The sequence below is a fragment of the Leiobunum rupestre genome, chromosome 9 (assembly GCF_980474605.1).
Source record: "Leiobunum rupestre chromosome 9, qqLeiRupe1.1.hap1, whole genome shotgun sequence".
NCBI classification, from domain to species: domain Eukaryota; kingdom Metazoa; phylum Arthropoda; class Arachnida; order Opiliones; family Sclerosomatidae; genus Leiobunum; species Leiobunum rupestre.
This window is the reverse complement of record NC_143392.1, coordinates 44,175,618-44,196,460: the sequence shown is the minus strand read 5'-3', so window position 1 is coordinate 44,196,460 and position 20,843 is coordinate 44,175,618. Positions and strand designations below refer to the sequence as shown.

Sequence of the window (20,843 nt, the reverse complement as noted above, 5' to 3'; positions counted from 1 at the left end):
ACTTCTCATTCCCGAAGAGTCCTTGGATATTTTGATGAATGCATTTTTACCTCTCCGAAGGGACCATGTTCCCTAGGAGGGGTTTTACAATCACCGTGTATGTCTTTCAGTGGGTCTCTCTGTCTGGGCTGAAAAGTGAAATCGCTGCGTTCGCAGTTTCTTTGAATTAGGGAAAAGCTTTTTGCAAAAGAGCCCGCTTTTTGTCATTTGGGTGTATAATTTTTCTTTTCAAATTGAGTTAGTATCGGGAGAGATTCGAACACGAGCCATCCTGCTCAGAGTTCTACATGAGAACCATGGATAGCGTTCTACCACAGGACCACGGATACGTATTACGCTCTACTGAAAATTAGAAACTCTTCCGAGGAGAGGTATATTTTGGCTTGCCAGCTTGTTTTTATAAGTTGTCGCTTATGGCACCGAAAAAACACAACTCCTACATAAACACAATTTTTGGAAATCATACGAATTCTCTGCCGCAATGGATGTGGATCAGTAATACGGGTCACAATGTTACAGTGTTACGAAACGTCGATAACCCGCTTTCCCGATGAATTGATGCCTGACAAAGCTCTCGGTTTGCGTTTTTTACTTACAACACTTTCTCTCGTAGAGGCTGCAATGTTGACCTATTATATAGTTAATATTTTTCAGAAATATTTCATTTCCTTCATTACAGGGATGCGCGTGCGCGGTAGATCATTTTTATATATAGATTTGTCCTGATTCCAACCGTCTCGATGCACAGGTTGCGCGAGTTCTGGAAGGATATTTTTAAAATCGGTGCTCATTGTAACTCAGACCTTAAAACGAGGGAAGTCCTCTTTACCTTCTATAATGCTCTCAAGTGAGAGTCACAGTAAGCTTTACGAAAGGTCTTCATTATTACTGTACACGAAAATAGTAGACGTGCAAGGGTACTCCTGGCTTTGGTAGATGTTTCGGGTAATGGTTTCCCCGAGACTAGTGACTAGGATAGCTTACTAAAAGTAAAAACGTAGCAGGTCCATTTCAATTTAAATTAGAAATATTTCAACAAAAAATTATAAAATTTATTTCAAGTAAAATTAAAATTTGGTGTTAATTTAAATTAAAATGTTATTTAAATATCAATGTTCTTGTTAAAAGAAATATTTATATTATTTAACATATGTTCATTACACATGTTTGGTACAAAGCGATAATTTTAAAATACGATTTTTATTTAAAGGTAATAAATAGTTTCATATTTATAGTGGATCACCTAACTAAACATACCAAACAGTTATAACATAATATTGAGCTAGCTGGCGCTAGTTACGTTAAAAACAAGTTCGAGCTTGATTTAAAGAACACAATATATAACAAAATCCAATTTAAGGAATATTAATTTTTCCAATACTGTCTTTTTCAAGAAAGCGTAAATAATGTGTTTATGAATACAAAATCATGAAATATTTTATTAAAAGCTTAAAATGTTTAAATTTAAATAATTAGTACTAACCGTCGCTTAATTAACAGCCATATTGAATTTAAGACCAACTTATTTCTACAACAGAAGCAATCAACGTTTAATACATTTTCCATCATCTGTCCTCCAAATTGGTTTGGACAAATAACACCTGCAAATTCTAAGGAGAGGTAAAATATTTTATTTAAAACTTTTATTTAAAATGTCGTGGGTTTGGACTTAATACGTTTTCGCTATAAGTGATGGTAATATAGTGACTCTAAAATCTAAATTCGAAAGGTTTTCCTACTTCCCAAAATAACTTTCCCCGATCCATGAGTCCCGTCCCGTACAACGAGGGAGGGTTTACCGAATATATCCTAGTTTTCGCTTTTTTCGCTCTCCTCCAGCCGCGTTCCCAACGCGGTGATAGGCGAATTTCCGCTGTCGGCCAGTTCTCTCTTCGCGTCTTCATAAAGGAATATCATTTTGCGGTGGTTTTCACGAGAAGAATTCGAAACGTTCATGAGCATCTTCTGAAAATGGATTCGCATCAAGGGTTAAGGTAGGGCATGAAATCTTTCTTTACTTGCGGTTTCAATCCATTGTGGAATTTGCGCTATTTTTATTTGGGGTTTGAGGTCACTACTAGTGCTGGGACATTTTTTTCGCGAGATGTTCTGGTACCAACTGTTGAATTTGCAACTAAGAGTTCACAACGTAAATACCAGATGGTTCAAAAGACCTTAGTTTCGTTAGTTAAATAGCGATATTTCACTCAAGTGTCGTTAATATTCAAATCGGTTACCTATAAAAACCAAGAAAAACTAAATCTCATGAGTTTGCTATAAAGAAACCGGGACTATATGACAAATCTGTCAATGTCTAGAATTCAATTTGAACCTTTAATATTGTTATTATTATAATTATCTTTAATTTAGCACTAAAGCCACACACCACTTGTACCAATACTTACCGACATTGTATAACACCATAAGCGTCTAAGATATTATTGAAGTTGAAAATATCTGAGCATTATGCAAATAATAAGGTCAAGCGGATTTCAAGGTTATGTTTTATTTAATAGATATTCCTCATTTCGGTCGGCAGATCAATTACATTTTAATAAATCTTAACGGGAAAAGTAAAACTGAAAAAGACTTGTTTTTCGAGAGCTATATTTTCCTGTTTTAATTTGCTCTTAGCAAATAAAGATTTTTTTCGAACACTAATCGACATCCGTTAAGAAACGCATTCTCTTATTTTGTCACATTTAAAATTAAATTCTCCAACGAGGTTGTTGTTAGCCATAAACATCCGTTAGAAACGTGGCTCACTTGTTCCAAAATATCAATAATTAAAAGTGCAACACCATTTAGCACTATAACATATCAGCCTCGAAGTAGATGAATGGTCGAGATAAGTGTGATTCTTAGTTTATCTTAGAATTTTTAGCAAAGGCGGTCGAATTCCGAAGGAAACATCTTACTATAGGTCTATTCCCAAAGTCAGTGAGTGTAAATTCCCTTCCCATTATCTTATGAAACCTCACTTAACTTACGCCATAATATCGTCATTTCCGTTGTTTAATTAACTCTCTTAAGATTAAGGGAAAACGACCCAGGGAAAAGGAGTCTGTACAAGATATAAGAAACCAATTTTCTTAAACCTAGGAGCAACAAACACAGCACTCCACACAAGGAGAACGCAACCCGTCAAAAGTCGTGCATTTTCTTGTGTACATTTTACATTGGCCGTCGGAAGGGGAAAATTAGGAAATTGTCTTCCCCCTTTCCGTAAAACGTTCAGCGTAAAGGTTCGTCCAATGAAATTTGTACACGAAAATGCCTTAGCGTGTTTAAAGGCTAGCTGCGTTCTCCTTGTGTTTGTTGCTCCTAGCTTCCACTGACTATAAAAAACTGTTCTTTCGAATCTATCCTATCCTTTGGGAATCTATATATTGCCCACATTATCGACACATTTTAAAGAAAATCGTCACCAGGCGAAAAGTAATTACTAATCTTCCTTTGGGGACTCTTATTGCCTGACTTTGTCATCAGTTACGTATTCTCAATCTGCATTTACTCTAATTATTTCAAACAAAAAAACTTCGGTCAAAACTCAGAATTTATATTATTAATTAACAAAACCTATCAATTAAAGGAAAAGTCCATGGTTCGGTAAAACTTGGGTCTATTTGAAAGATCATGTCGAAATATACTCAAAAATATCAGTCCTAAAATTGTATCTATTTTTAATGACGATAAATTAATTTTTAAACGACTGAAATCTACCCGCCAAGCGAGCTGCCATTTTATTTCGTCTTCCCTCAGACAGACCGCACGCGGAGCAAGCGCGCGCAGGGAACAGAGCGCTGTGATAGCGCGAACAGCGCGTGATTAAAGTCCTAAAACGTCACCGCGTAAGAAAATGGCAGATCACTTGGCGGGTAAATTTGGCTCGTTTAAAAATTAATTTCTCGTCATTAAAAAAAGATACAATTTTACGACTGATATTTTTGAGTATATTTAAACATGATCTTTCAAATAGATTCAAGTTTTACCCAACCTGGACTTTTCCCTTAAGGAAATTGTGAGTCATATAATTTTTTTCGTAGTGTAGTAATTAAAATTGAATTTCCGGCAATCTCTGAAATAGCTGTTTGCAGGTGGTGTGGGCAGAACAATAATTCTGAGGGTAGACATAGGAATACATATTTTTTTATGTTGATTCAACAAAAAATAATTCCGATATAATAAAAGGTACACTAAACCTACGCATTAAAACTTATCTTAAAAAAACAAAACAAATGATTTTTTTCATGTTTATTATAAGAGACCTGCCTCTTCAGTCATATTTATTGTACGAGTAATTTCTAATTGTTACCTCAACAACTTCGTGGCGCTGAAGTCGACGCCGCTTAAAGAAATACACTAGAGTGTACTATATTAGTTTCTTTCCGCTATGCCCATAATTTAGCGTCTTAAATTACTCTTCGGTTCGGAAGTCCAGATGGTGTCTAAGGCTCTAGCCGACACCATATCGTGTGACTCTAAAAAAAAGAAGGTTCGGAAGTCCATTGCGCTAATTCTTTATGATAAATGAAATTGACTATAGCCGAAAATCCGTTCAACTGATACCAGTAGAAATCCGTGAAATTTCAAAGCAGGTAATATTAATTTGTAATAAGCTCCACTTATAGTGCCCTACACTTATTTAAGATGTTCATGACAATTTGTTCGATTAGTGTGTAGGATATAAATATGTTTATAATATAATAATAATAATCAACTAGGCTAATACCCAAGGCACCGCCTTAGGCCCAAGTCACCTAGCGACTTATAAGCCGCGTTCACACATGCCCTCTGCAACGTTGCGAGTGCTCCCGCAACGTTTATATTCCGTCGTGTGAGCAGTTACCGTTGCGCGTCCTAGCCTTGCAGATCGCTTCGGCCGAACCGCTATTTTGGCACCGATTCGTGACGTCATCGAGTCGGTTTTTGTAAACCTTGAGCCTTTTTTTTTTTACAAAAATTGTGTAATTTTTTGCGCATTATAAAATTTTTATGCCTTTTTTAGAAGAAAATGTCTCTCAACCTTTTGTCTATTTGTTTAACAAATACAAACAAATTTCTTCTGGGTGCATTAATTTTTAAGAAAGTTTTGAAACGTAACTCAAATGCGTGAGCAGAGGAACTTCTAATTATATGGCTATACTACTACTACTAACTGGAAATCAAACGTGTGAACAAAACGATTTCCAAACGCTAAGAACCACAGCGAGATCGCAACGAGACACAACTTTTTCGAGGGTACGTGTGAACGTGGCTATAATGCCGTTAAACAGGTGGCCGGATTAAAATGCGTAGGAGGCTTGTGGCACTTCATGCCACGCGAGCCAACAGCTCCCTACACTAACTATTACCGTTAACCTCGACATGTTTTTATGGAAGGGGAAAACCCCTTAACTAGTGGGGAGAGAACTTGCAAACTCAACGTGGAAGGAGTGGTTCCGAGTTTTCACCCAGTGCCACAAGTTGGGATCGAACCCGGCTCCTCTAGTTGCGAGGCGCAAGCGCTAACCACTCCGTAACCCCACCATGAATAGCCAGTTTAGGCGCATTAAATCATAAAAATTATTAATACTTGCTTTAATTCTTTATAAGATGTTTAGTTTTCTAGCTGTATAGCAATAAAAATACAAATTATATTTGAATTTAATTTAATTTAATTCTTTTAAGGCTAATAGTGATATGGTAATTGAGGGAGGCTCATTATTTGTAAACTTTAAACGTGGTGGGAGGATTTCCCTAAAAGTTTATCTTGGTTACGTAATGGGTGGGCCTTAAAGGCAAAATATGTTAATAACGCATATTCTGTTGATAAAAAACACTATTTTCAGTATGATTATTGTCGATTACGCAATATTTCAATATCATTGTATACTTTATGGCGTCAGATGTCTACGTTTTTTTTCCCACTGTAAAGTTTAATATTGAACTGTTCTTGGGATTTCGGGGTGTGTGGACTCGTACCATTCGATAAGTTTTTTAGATTAAGACAAAGAGTGGCTTTGTTTTCTTAAGACGTTGATATACACGAATCTACAAGAAATAGACCTTAAATCGTTTTTATACACATTATTTACAACGCGCCGTAGCTCGACCTTCCTCCGCAAAACGTTTCACGTCGTCAGAGCACTCGTAGCCAATCTGAAGATTTCATAAAATTGGGCAATATTTATACTAGCAACTTCTACATTTTCTCGAAACTATATATCCGGATAGTGTCGAGGAAGTTAAAGTTGAGGCGTTGCATATAGCAAAACGTACATTTTAAAGACGGCGAAATTTGTTGTAATTTTGATTTTATCTACATTTATTTTCGGGATTTAAAGGGATTTAGCTATTGATATTGGTAAGTACCTTATTTAAATTTTAATATAATTTCGGTTATAACTGGCCCGTAACCAGCCGCCAAAAGCTCCTTTACCTTTCACGCCTCCGATAAATTTTGATCCCGCCGCCGAATTACTTTGAGATTTTCTATGTAACTTTATTTCTTTTCCCTTAAAAATATTTTGGAATTTTTTTTCAATATTGCTATGAACGTTTTACCATTGTTGAAGTATAGTATGGTCCAATCACTTTTTTTATTTAATGTATCCTGGTGTAGCCCAAAAACTCCAAGGCAATGTTACATCGTCGAAACACTTTTGATTGGCTGGTTCGGTATGTCTTCAATTGAAATATTTTAACTTTTGGTGCAGTGAAACGAGCGAAAACAAATGTTTTCAAAACTATACTAAAAAACTTATAAATATTTACTTAAAATAATTTGATGTAGCTCTCCTTTTTGATTAACATCCTAAAGAAATGATCTAAAATATTTGTTGGTTGAGCAATAGATTTTTTGGGTCAGTCGGGTTGGGGATGGTCAAGTATTCATTTGGGGGCCCTAAGCATTCCCAGGCACCCTCCCCCCTTATGCGGGCTGAAGTTGAACTTTACTAAGATAATGCGTTGGAGTAATGCTGAAATTATGTAACATAACGCTGTTATTATGTCGAAAATATTTATGTACGGCAATATGTGACGTTCAATAAGCCTTTCCATAAAATAGTTCTACGTGCTTTCACTGTTTTTATCTACGTTACCCACCACAAATTTCGCTAAAATAAGACAAAGCGTGGGCTGTACTTCTTATATTTATGTGTAAGATTTCCCCACACTTTTTATATGGAGCTCGGGTTAGGCTTAGTGACTTCGGAGTTCAAACTGATTTTAATTTATTTTAGATAAAAATTAAATAAATTATTATTGCAATATTCATATCAACTCTGTTAATACTTAGATATTTATTAGGTAGTATTTTATGATAAAGAACAATTCTTACACTACTGTGACTGTCAATGAAATGTTAAGCCTTAGTTAAGCACTGGAGGCAAAGTTCGCGCCGTGTAATCTGAGAAACTACTTTATCCCTTTCCTGAGGTTCCGACCCCCTTCGCGGATCGTTACAAATTTAGGGCATTGCACGAGGAACATGTGAAAACTGGTTTTACAAACATCGCTCTCAGCGAAATAGCTAGCAGCTAAGTTCGTAGCCTCCACGCGCTGTTTTAGTTGTGTTATAATTATGGAAAATTCCAGTAGAATTATAAAGTTTATTATTAAGAATTATGCTGAAGACGATTTTTTCACAATGAACTTATTGAAGATATGGTTTCGCAATTTACATTGTTGAAATAAAAATATGAGGAGGACAACAGCAGATTCAGCCACTAAGCCTCGGTCTAACTTATCTAAATCTTCTAACGCTTTACTTTTTTTTAAATTGTCTTCATTGTTTTCACTTTCAACGAGCTCAGTTTGAACTCCAGTCGTAAACAGCTCTTTTCCCTAAAAATTACATTGACTTGCCAGGTTTTTAGGCATTAATGTTAATTGAGCTGGGGTTTTTTCCGAGTCATCTAGAACTGAAACATGAGTAGCCGACTGAAAGAGCTTGTAGGAAATCCCGCCAGGGTGTTTAACATCGCAAAACACTACTTTTACAAATTTCTGACCAAAATTTTCAAATGCTTTATAGGCGATCTGATTAGGTGGCACTTTTAAGCCTAGTTCCCACTTGACGAAATATTTCAACGAATTAATTTTTTGCGTAGCTAAAACATTGCGTTTTTTTACGCTAGGGCGTAGGTTCTCATTTGGCGCGAATATTCAAAAACGCTAAGCCTATTATCGCTTCAAAATGAATCCAATGGAGAGTAATGTTGAAAATTTCAATAAATTAAATTTAATCTTACTTATATCTTATTGGTTTATACAATAAATGATGAATTTTTCTCCAAAAATCGGAGACTGCCTAGAATATAACCTGTCATTTTCATTTATAAAATCCCGCCCCCTTTTTTGACCAAGTGAGAATGCTCCTGTGAGAAGGACCTTCAAAATTTTGAGAAGTGAGAATTTTCACTATCAAGGGAAGAATTCTTAAAATTTAGCCTAAATGACTAATCACTGGACATTTCTAATTGTTCTAGAAGTGGCTCTCGGTAACTTCACACGCGAAAGATAAGCAACTGACATTTATGTGAATGATAAATTATAAGCTTAAGGTACTATTAATAAAACTACATAATTAAAGTGGGTAGGACTGTAAAGGCTTAGATTAGTTGTAGGTCATGATTGGTTATGGAAAAATATCATGGGTTGCGTGTTCTCTGGTTGTACAAGGTAACAATAAGTTTTTATCCAACAATGGTACTTTGGATTATTGTATTCTGGTTAACAACGTTAACGGTAATCAATCTTAGCTCTTATCTCGGTTAAAGATACTTCGCAGTTGCTAGAAAAAATTTATCCTTTAACTATGTATAAATCTGCACTGGAGTTTTTTAATGAAATTATTATATTAAATTTAGACTTAAAAGAAAAGTATCTTTACTAATTTAAAAATAAGTCTACGAAAATTTCGGGTTTGTAGTAGAAATTTTGTGAATTTATACTACAAAGGTTTGCTCACCTTTGTATAAATAGCTCAAAGGGTTGTTGGCACAGTCTAGCTACCTAAACACCGTGACAGAAACCAAGTCAGCAAAACCGATATTTAGTTGCAGAATTTAGATTGATATAGACGTTACGGCGTTCAAATATTTTTAGAGAGCAGCAAGGTTTTAATTACGTTCTGCGGTTATTTAAATAAAACAACCACGATTAATTCACGACTACTTAAAATTAAGCGTGAAATATAAATGCTCGTTGTTACGTGCAACATTGGTAAAACAGATAGTTTGAATACCGTGATATTTTTCCACAAAAAAACACAAATTTAAATATGATTACCCTTTAAATTACTAGGGTAGAATATTCAAATAAATTGGTTGGAATAACCTTAGACCAAAAAACACAGGGACGTCTCGCTTATAGCATACCCAACGCTTTATTTTTCGGCGGGGCTTTGTTGCGGCTGTGGTAGGGAGAGTGGGGTTATGCTTTTTTTATTTTGAGAGTCACACGGTATGGTGTCGGCTAGAGCCTTAGACACCAAGACTGGGGTTATGTGATACAGATAGTCAATAGGCGCCATCCATGAGAGGGAAAAATAACGTTTTTTAAAGAACTTGAAAAAAATAATCAGCTAAGAGTTGCATATTTTTAAATTATTTAATATTTCTTTAATATTTTAGGGACACAAATATTAAAAAACATACCAGAAATTTAGTTTTTTGGAGCCACGCTGTTGCAGGCCACGTGCTGACAGATTGTAGGGCTGTGCACAATACTCCAATACCCAATAAATATTGACTCACCTTCGCTACTAGCGACGCAGCGCGAGATAAATAGGAAATTGGCAGCCGCAACGAAGCTTTGGGCGCGAAATATCTAACGTGCGACGTCCCTGTGTTTCTTGGTCTAAGGAATAACTAATCTAACGGATCATGAATGCTACAATTAACCATTACTAAAAATTTCAATTAATTTAACCTTCAAAAGAAGGGCCATCGAGATAAAATAATAAAACTCAACTCGAGTCGAATACGATTTCTTGTCTGGGCGTAAGCCGCCTATTTGCCCTGTAGTCACAACCACTACTATCATTTGATACGAAATTGTTTATAAATCACATAACGCGGGGTTGAATCTAGATAAACTCCAATTAGGCGGTTTTCCCAGTATTAAAATGTTAAGTAAATTTGAAAACAACTGTTTAAATACTAACATTTTTATTTAATTTTAAATTAACTTTTATAAATACTAACGTTCTTTTATAATAAAATCAAAACGAAATTTCTAAATAACTATGAAAAATAAATTTCAAACAAACGTTATAAGTATTAAGATCGTAAACAAATTTCAAACAAACTTTAATTATTAAAATCATAAAATAAACTTTACGCAAATGTTATAATTATTGTCGCGCTTATTATACACAAGTTAAAATTTACATGTTGTAAATAAATTTAAAACAAACTTTATAAATTAAAATTTAAACTAGAATGAGCACCACTATAATAAAATTAATTCTTACCGATTAATGTTTTAAAAGCTAATTAAAAGACTTTCCTTTATTTTATAATAACTTTCTTATACGAATATGATGAGTTTATTATTCGAACAATTCAAAATATGCGCGAAAAGCAGGACGATAGCAGCGCGCTCTGGTATGGGCTGGAAGAACGATTCTAAATTATAACGTTCAAAACTCGAAATTCCCAGTTTTCTAAGACTGAGGGGAGGAGAAACCTCGAATTGGAACACCCGCCGAATGAAAGCGTTCTACAGGCTATTCCCTTTGTGAACTTACCTCCCGGGGCACGTTAAATTTCTAAGAATTCTCCCCGTGAAAGTGAGAATCCTCACTTCTCAAAATTTTCAAGGTCCTTCCCACAGGACGTGACGTAATCTCTTCTTCGTTAGCCGCCATTTTGAGAAGAACGAATTATCATTTTACACTTTTTAGCGAGCTCTCACGGGGCGAAAAATTCTTAAGATTTTTGACACACCCCCGGCTATAAAAATTCCTCTTTGCTCACCACGAAGAGAGTCGCCACTCGCGTCAATCGCTTTGCGGGAAATAGCGAGTCTCTGGCCAGCGCGGCGGCGGGAATCTGTTCGTCGAACGGTTACGGTCCGCCAGCCGAGAAAGCGAGGAAGTGAAATAGGCCTAGCCCTTGCCGGCATAAACAAATACGGTATTTATCTATCTTAAACTGATACTCTAGCATGAAGGTTATACTTAATAGACTTTTGAGTTATACATTACCAAATATAGGGTTGTCGTCTGAAACCCTGCGACGTCACCATTGTAATTGGCCTACTGATAAAAAACGGTAACTGTCATGGCGGCCACTATTAACACTACAGCTGTGACGTTACAAGTTTTCAAAATCGTATCAGACGACAACACTTAATATATCGTACATAAGTACATAAAATTTAAATAAAATATCTAATGAAATTAAACTCATCGTAAAATAAAATTAAACTGCTACATAATTTTTTAGAAGTGGTGAAAAATTGCGGTAAAGTTCTCAAGATTTAAGACAGAATAACAGTGAGAGATAAAACTATCACCTTGGCTCCTTAATTGTCTGGAGTATTAAGCCTACACCCACATCCTGACCTTGAGCTAGACTAGTCCTGGGGTTACCAACCTTTTGCCAACATCCGGACCCCTAGGATTCGATATACTTAACTTATTATACTAATTCCCGTTGGTACATGGAATAACAAAGTCTTAAGAAATTTGGAGCATCTGTGAACATAACTTTATTACTGAACAGCCTACTGTTATCCTGTCCCATGATAAACACTAAAGGTTTATCAAACTATTCAAGTGTATTTTAATAACTTGAATTCAACAAATTCTTAACCTTAATACTTCATAATAAGTAAAGTGCAACTATTTGAATGTCTGTCTAATAAAATAAGCTTGTATGCTTGCAGTATATATCTCGGTTCTTTTGATCAATTTCTGAAAAGACATGAACATGAGCGAAGAATCTTTGTTCGAAGCAGCTCGAAAAGGTAACTACGACGCGTGCAAGAGCTTAATTGACAGGGGCGCTAGTGTGGATCCTCATAAAAATGGGACATTTAGCCCTCTAAACGCCGCGTCTGCTGAAGGTCATCTCGAAATAGCCGCGTTGTTGTTAGAAAATGGTGCTAGCGTTAACAACAACGAAATGGGTCTGTCTTCTCTGTATCTGGCAACTAAGAAAGGTCGCGATGACATAGTTTCTCTGCTGCTCCATCATGGAGCCAACCCGAACAGATTGTCAAGCGGTTTAACGTCTCTTCATGCAGCCATAGACATAGGTCAGAAAAATATCGTTGGTCTGTTACTCCGAAAAGGAGTGAATCCTAATATTACAACGAACGGTATCACGCCGCTTCATATAGCGATCGATAAAGGTCACGCGGATATCGTTTGTTTGTTGCTTGAACAAGGGGCCGACGCAAATACGGAATCGCATGGTTTGGCGCCTCTTCACGTAGCGGCCCAAAACGATCACAAAGACATTCTCTTTCATTTGCTTAAAAAAAAATCGACAAACGCAAATATTAGCACCAACGAAGGCAAAACCGCTCTTCATTACGCGGCTAGTCTTGGTAACGAAGCCATGGTCTCGTGCTTGCTGTCAAGGGGCGCTGAAGTTAACAGTACTTCGATGTTGATGGAATCGCCGCTGCATTTTGCGTGTATGAATGGTCACAAGGGCGTAGCGAAGATACTGTTACGAAATGGTGCCATTTCCGACGCCAGAAATGAATTTAACGAGACGCCAGCCGATTTGGCCAAATATTTTGGACATCTCAACATTGAAAGTGTTATTCTCAGATATTCCAAACCTGCGTCACGCTCTTAGAAAGGACATATTTAAAATTTCTGACCAAAATATACATTTTAATTTGTGACATGATACCAAATCATACGTTTTATTATTTTTTAATTAACTTGTATTTAACCAATATGTGCTAGGCTACGTTAACCAAACTTCTAGAAATTCTAGATAATCTTTTATTTGAATAAAAACGGCTGTTGTAATTCGATAGGTAAGACATTTAAAATTTATATTGACTATATCTCTGAAATTTTGTAATTTACATAAAATGCATACCAATTTTTTAAAGAAAATAAAAAGTTACATACAATGAAAATTAAAATTTCAAACAATTTTAGACTGTTTGCCAGTGAATTAAATGACTTTGACCAAATTAAGTTTCACAAAAACCATTAACATAATATTGTGCTTTCAATTAAATTTAACAAGAGTTACAGATATTCATGGTTTTCATTTAAATAGTCACATTTTCATAATGGAAGTGGCGTAAACCAACCCCCCCCCCCCCGTTTAGATGAAGCCTTGACTGAAATGAAACGATTCTTTGGACCTTCTCTACCCCTGAAATGTTAACAGAGTATGTCCCTTGTTTTTCTGCCTATGTGACTTGGGTGATTTTGCCCTGTCGTGTTTCATGGCTTCATGCTAGCTTTCTCCTACTATAGAGTAGCACTCCGTAGCTTTGGCCATGGGCCTCATGGCAGCCATTGAAGGTGCTAATTTTTATGATTAGGAAAAACCATGGGTGACGTGGTGTGACGTGGCACTGCCATTACTCTATACGAACTTAATTGTGATAGTTTCATAATTTTTCCTTGATTACTAAATGAACAAGCGTAGCTCTAGGAAAACACAACATACAATTTCGAAGCGATTGTAGACACATACATCAAAACCTTTAAAATATTTCCAAGTGAAGGTTGTGATAATTTTATTCTTTATAAGAATTTTTGGAGCACAGCGGCGCCTAAATAGGTCTTGGTTTATTGCGATCTTGACCATCAAAATGGTGATCTCGACCTTTAAATGGGTGATGGTTTACATTTGTCATTTGATACTTGGGGACACTTGCTTTAGTCTGTTCAAATATGTATTCAAAAGCAAGGGAGACTTGATAATTTGAAATGTTTTTAAAATTTGATATTTTCCTCGTTAGACGCGTATATTTCATTCGGTATCACGTCAATTTTATGTTATTCCACAAAGAGCTGTAAATTATTACTACTACTTATGACGAAACCACGAAAAATGTATTTTTGTTACAAGTTGGAAAACCAAAATAGTACTTCTAGTCGTACGAATGCGAGTTCATCAAGCGGCAAATTCTATTGGGCACTATTTAAGCTAGGAGCAAAAAAGACAAGGAGAACGCAGCTAGCCTTTAAACACGCTAACGGAGTGTTGTGTACAAATTCCATTGGACGAACCTTTACGCTGAACGTTTTACGGAAAGGGGAAGAAAATTTCTGAATTTTTCCTTCCGACGGCAGCAGGCGCTAAAGTGTCTGACCAATGAAAAATGTACAAATGAAAATGCACGACTTTTTACGGGTTGCGGTCTCCTTGTGTGGGGTGTTTTGTTTGCTGCTGCTAGATTTAAGTACATGCAGCTTCTACTAGATTCGATTTAATGTGAGCTTCTTCAAAAACATCTGCAATAGAACCGGGTTCGATTCCCATCGGCCATTGAGTTGGGAATAAATATAGGTACAACTTAATCTGGCTGGCGCGGGACCAATTTCGTTCAATTAGGAGACTTAATCAACTTTATCGTTCTTCCGTGGCGGCATCTGTCTCTAGTGGTGGAAACTATATTGCAATTTAATTTTTTCGCGAATCTGATGCGAAGTTGAAATGTATTACTGTGTAATGTGTTACTCGTAACAAACAAACCTTTGAAGTTGTTTAAAAATAATTTTATTCTGTCAACACGATCCTTTTTAACTCAAGTTACGGTGAGTTAGCTAATAATTATTTATTTTTAGCCATATAACTTTACAAAGTATAGATGGCGCTACCGCCTAATTATAAAGATGAATTTCGTACAGTCTTATCAGAACAAGTCCCGCGTAACCATGGTAACCGAAATCGTAATTGTAATTCTAGCAGTATTATTCCCAATCGGCCACGAATGTATTCTTTTCGACGCAAGTTTAATTTAGGCTTTTCGACCCAAGTTTAATTTAGGCGTATATTAAATTCGTTACAAATGGTAATATACATGGTAAACATGTACATATAATAACGTTTTAAATAATAAATTGAATTTTGTTATACAATAGTGGAGTTTTATTTCTAGTTAGTTAAATTCGTTAATAAAGTTAAATAACTAGTCACTTGCACAAAATTGCTCGTAATTCAACGAGAGTTAACAGTGCACACTGAACTCTCGTTGTATTCCCTTTTTCATTTTAAATTGAATTCTTTCTTAGGCCTATTAACTTCTTCACAATTTTGCGAAGCTTCGGTGGCTCAGTTTTATAACTGTTGCCTAACACGCGAGAGATTCCTGTCTAGCACGAATATATTCTTTCCACCCGCGTTCGAATTAAGTCGCTGGAAGAACCAACAAAGCTTTGCAAACTCGTTTTCTAATAAATAAACGGACGAAAAATATATTTAGGTATGCTACAGTAGGTCTCCTTAAAGTACCACTGAATTTTTTAATTAAAATAATTCAAGAATAATTTTTAAAATTTGCGTATAGAAAGGGTTGGTTTTCCGTATTATTTAAGGGAACTGTATTTCTTTAGTCCATAAAATTATCGTCGTTACCGTAATAAAAAAATTTAAATGGTTTTAATTTTATATATCATCAAAATGCAAATCTTTAACGAAATTTTCCAAAAAGTCTGACGGCTAGGAAACATTCGGTTTTTATCAACGTGAACGAATTTTCAATTAGTAAATTTCGTTTTTACGTTGTCCATAAAGCATTTCAGAATTTTTTTGAACAATTTATTTATTCAATGAAACAATAACTGCGAAACCAAAGGCTGGCTTATGCGCAGAAAGACAAATAATCAATATAACAAAATCATATATAGATATCATAGATAAAAAAGTAGAATAAAAAACATGTTTTAAGAATTGGGAAATTAACAAAAAGCGTGCAGTACAACGTAATTTTAAAAGCTTTGAGTGTGGAAATAATTTCATGATATTAAATCTGGTGATATCATCGAAGTTGTCAGACCGGATGTTATAAAAGTTTCGTCTCGTGAAAAAAAGGAACTATGCCGTGAGCTCCTCACCGCCTCTCTCTCTCTCTCTCTCTCTCTCTCTCTTTATGAGTTTTCTATCTTTGCCAAATCGTCTGGCTCACTTCCCGAGAATATCAACGCCCTCTTTATCTCCCCCTGCATTACGCCATACCACCTTCCATCTTGTCGCCCTCTCTCTGTTCCGCTTCGCTCTTATTTCCTTGGATTTTCTTTGCCGTCGCACTTTCGGTCTTCGCCATCGCCCACACGTTGTTATTTCTGGCCCCGGCTACTCTGCCGTTCTGTCGTTCGTAAACGATAATTTTATAAACATTTTTTCCCCGCAAGTATACGCGACCTTTGGGGCTGTTCGTAAATAACGTAACGCGAGGTATCGACTTTTTCGAGAGCTCGCTCTCTTTCTCGTAACGGGGAGGAACATTGGAAAGCCATCTCCACTTCCTAAATTACTTCAAAAATACTCAATCCTCTCTCAATTTTAATAGCGGCGTTAGTTAAAGGGAAAGCAATCCTTATGGAAGACCCCTTCATTTTTCATATATCCCTGTACAGTGGCGCCAAACATTTCTAAAGCCAAAGGCAAGAGCGGTCAGAGCTGCAAACGTTGTTGTTCCCCCTACCCCTTTTGTGTGACATAATTTGTGATCGCCCCTTCCGATTTCTTTATAATTTCATCTACGGTCATTGCTGGCTACAAGTTAAATTGTATAATGAAACGAATCTTTCTTCCCCTTTAGCTAAATTCAAAAATTCCACAACTGTTTACCAGCGAGCAGCTTGGTTTAAATCTTAATTATCTTTAAAAATTTAATTTTATGAAAATTTCCTATAGATTTTGGAAAAACTGGTAGATTAAAGCTTCTTTAATTTTGATTTTTGCAACAGTTTTTAACCTTTTTTTTAATACACAAACTTATATTTGTTCTTTACTTACAAGTTAGTAAACTAATTTGCCCACTTCAATTGCAGAATTGCATAAATATTCATTTATGGAAATCATTTCAGAGCACTAAAAGAAGGTCGAGTTATTTATAGAAAGGCCATTATAGATGTTAATCCACAAATGGATTGTTATAAGAAAAAATAAAGTTATTTAACATACATACATGTTTCCAAAATTTAAAACAAAGATTTAGCAACGGGATAACGCGGCCGCGGTAATGAACACTTTCCCGCCTGGCTCCTCCATCGAGGACAATTTATACAAACTTAGTGTTTTTTAGTTTTTTTCTTTTCTTTTGTAGTTAAATTTTTGTAAACTTTACGATTTAATTAAAACTTCATTGCTAAAAAAAAGGTTTAGTTGAATGTCCATTTTCAGAAGAGCAAGTATAAGATGCGCTTAACAGCTGGCAGTCAAATATACTACATTTAGATCTTATTCAAACGATGAAGACGCTTATTACTAAATTTTAAAGCAATAATGTTTAACGTAATTATCTATATGGAGAAATCCTTTATTTAAAAGGCGTATATATACGTAAATGTAAAAGATATTAAAAATGTTAATTTAAAGTTAAACTCAAAATCAAAAAGAGACCAACATTTAGGGAAAACTAAGCATTAATATTAGGGAAACAAGCGCGGTACTTCGTCCTGTAGGCCTTCTAGGCGAATACAAAACTTAAGTGTTGGGTCTTAAGTCTTGTATTCGCCTATAGAAGGCCTATTAAGGCTTAGTTTCCCCTAAATCTGGTTCTTATCTAACTGTTTCGCGTTTAAATTGTTAGTACTCTTTCCCAGTCATACGTTGGTTTCGGTCTTTTAATTATTATAGAAAACAAATACAGGAAAAATGAATATCTATTGCTGTATGGCTAAAATGTAAAACTTTGTGCAGAAATCTAGAAACAAAATAGGATTTAGAGTCTACTAGTAATCATAACTCCGTCTGTTATTTTCGTTGTAACATCTTTGGGAATGGTTAATGGTATAAACATAATGCCACAAGTTGATAATATCAATTATCAAAAACAATTTCTATTAAATCGTGTTGAACTAGCCTCTGTGGGTTGGAAATGTTATTTGTTTTTTTTGTCAATTGAATATTATAACGTACATGTATGATTTCGCTCTGACAATGAATATTTTTGACAGGCCAGCCAATGGAGGCTTCAACCCATACTACCCGAGCACACCGGACATGCACTTGGGAAACCCCATGTTCAAAACGCCACCGGCGTCAGCCAGTCCTTCGGCTTCGTTGAATCCACCTTGGATGAACCAACCAAAGACGTTTAACCTGGCCAGTCCTAGTGTCGCGCCGGCACTCCAGAGACAGAACTCAAATGTTTATCAGACCAGTTACGAGATGACGCCACCTCCGCCGCCGCCACCGAGCAACCCTAGCCCCAGCCTGAGCCCCGCGAATGTAGACTTCGGGAAAATGTTGCAACAAAGCCCTTTGTTTAGACAACAGAACGCTAATGTAGCGTCTGACTATGACCATGTGCCAAACGCGCCTTCTGGCGGTGTGAGTGTAATGCCGCGATTAAACCGGCAAATTTCTTCGCCTGATGATCCAACGCAATGGACTCCGGCGCAAAACGGTTCGTTGGCTATGCCGCCACCACCACCGCCTCCACCACCGCCAGCACCACTGTCTCCCGGAAATATGACGTCACCAACAGGTAGCGTACTACCACCGCCTCCGCCTCCTCCCCCTCCACCTGAAGGTGCACCCACGTGGAAGGAAAAACAACAGGTTAGTAGATGTCATTCAATAGTTAGCAATTCGAATAGGAGAAACAAATATGATTTTTTCCAGGAAATCATAATGTTTTAATTAAATGGAATATAAATGAACTTTATTTTGGGGTTGGACATAGCGATAATGACTATGTTGCTCCCAATTATCCAAAACCTCAGTGTAAACTCCGTATTCCTCAAAAATGAAATATGTCTCGTATCTCATTGCTTACCTATGGGACGCCAAACCGGAAAAAACTAAATAACATTTCTAGGAATATTTTAACAATTCTAGGAATATTTTAACAATTCTAGGAATATTTTAACAATTCTAGGAATATTTTAACAATTCTAGGAATATTTTAACAATTCTAGGAATATTTTAACAATTCTAGGAATATTTTAACAATTCTAGGAATATTTTAACAATTCTAGGAATATTTTAACAATTCTAGGAATATTTTAACAATTCTAGGAATATTTTAACAATTCTAGGAATATTTTAACAATTCTAGGAATATTTTCAAACTCTAGGAATATTTTAAAATTACCTATCAATTTTAATAATCCTATATATTTTAATAAACTTTCTATAGATATTTGAAAGCGTTTCCTAGTTATTTTAAGAGAGACGTTTCCTATATATTTTACGGACATAGAATATTTTTCGGCAAAACGCGGGAGAGAAAGCAGCGCTTTTAGTTACCAATCGGAGAGTTGAGTGTGAACACTGTAAAGGCGAACTCTGATTCTTGTACCGTTGATGGAGTGGTACTTGTACCGTTGATCGAGTGGTACTTGTACCGTTGATCGAGTGGTACTTGTACCGTTGATCGAGTGGTACTTGTACCGTTGATCGAGTGGTACTTGTACCATTGATGGAGTGGTACTTGTACCATTGATGGAGTGGTACTTGAGCCGAGACCCTAAATTTTCTTGAGGTGAGAAAACGTAGAGCTTAAGCGTTCGAGTTCAATTGGGTATTAGGAGACCATCAACGGTACAAGTACCACTCCATCAACGGTACAAGAACCATCCCATCAACGGTACAAGAATCAGAGTTCGCCTTTACAGTGTTCACATTCAACTCTCCGATTGGAAACTAAAAGCGCTGCTTTCTCTCCCGCGTTTTGCCGAAAAATATTCTATGTCCGTAAAATATATAGGAAACGTCTCTCTTAAAATAACTAGGAAACGCTTTAAAATATCTATAGAAAGTCTATTAAAATATATAGGATTCTTAAAATTGATAGGTTATTTAAAAATATTCCTAGAGTTTGAAAATATTCCTAGAATTGTTAAAATATTCCTAGAAATGTTATTTAGTTTTTTCCGGTTTGGCGCCCCATACTTACCTAAAACTGTAGACAAAATACATACATAGACTGGAAGGCCATTAGTGAAGTTGGTTAACAGTTTTCGTACGCGACGTCTTGTTTTAAAGGCGTGAAATAAACAAGCTGACCACACAGTACTATATAATACCGGAACTAATTACGGAGGGCTAACAAGAAAAGGGTTTTCTTAGTGTGTCTGTCAAGCCTTTCGAAGAAAACAATTACTAAAATTATTTAATACTAAAAAAATTAAGGGAACCTTTAAGTAATTTCAAAAATAAAATGATCTAAAAAGGTATATTGGTAGGTATATAAAAAGGTATATTGGTAGGTATATATTATGGTATACACTCTTTTTTTAGAAATTTTGCTGGGCGCGTTCATGTTGAGTTTTCACCCCTTAACCCCCATTCTCCATATCCTGGGACCAAAGACCCGAGCCTAGACCCCCCACCGGTGGTTCAAGGTAATGGCCGACTAGCGGGCGGCCAAAAAGAGGGGTTGAAAAGACCGCGAAAAAGAGTGTATACAAAGCTAGCAACTTTTATGTTGAAGTTTCATTAGTTTTAAAAATGTGTTGTCCTTCTTAATTTCCTACTATAATCATTTTTCTTCTTACTTTTCTTCTTCTCTTTTTCTTCTGCCATTTTTTCGTTCATTTATTTCACTGCATAGTAAATTCTTATCCGTAAATAATTTCTAACGATTTTTTTTAAAACCATCGCATATTTGCGTATTGTCAATGTTTTTGCATAATTTAACAATCTAGCGAGCACTTGGTTTTTATGCATAATAAAATCTATAACTAATCTGGG

The 20,843-nt window shown here is 35.9% G+C and overlaps 2 protein-coding genes across 3 annotated transcripts in view; both read left to right on the top strand.

The window, feature by feature from the left end:
* The first annotated feature begins 1,833 nt into the window (after positions 1-1,833).
* The window catches only part of LOC149928513 (uncharacterized), a 40,047-nt gene continuing 21,037 nt past the window's right edge, over positions 1,834-20,843 (top strand). For both annotated transcript variants that reach the window (XM_090158741.1, XM_090158740.1), the window contains exons 1-2: positions 1,834-1,994; positions 18,101-18,707. In XM_090158741.1, the coding sequence (XP_090014867.1) occupies positions 1,972-1,994; positions 18,101-18,707 (630 nt within the window). In that variant the 5' untranslated portion in view covers positions 1,834-1,971. The remainder of the gene's footprint in view (positions 1,995-18,100; positions 18,708-20,843) is intronic.
* On the top strand, positions 6,328-12,899 carry LOC149928514 (uncharacterized). Its single transcript, XM_090158639.1, has 2 exons — positions 6,328-6,346; positions 11,917-12,899. Exon 2 carries the CDS (start codon positions 11,919-11,921, stop codon positions 12,801-12,803), a length of 885 nt encoding a protein of 294 aa, XP_090014765.1. The 5' UTR covers positions 6,328-6,346; positions 11,917-11,918; the 3' UTR covers positions 12,804-12,899.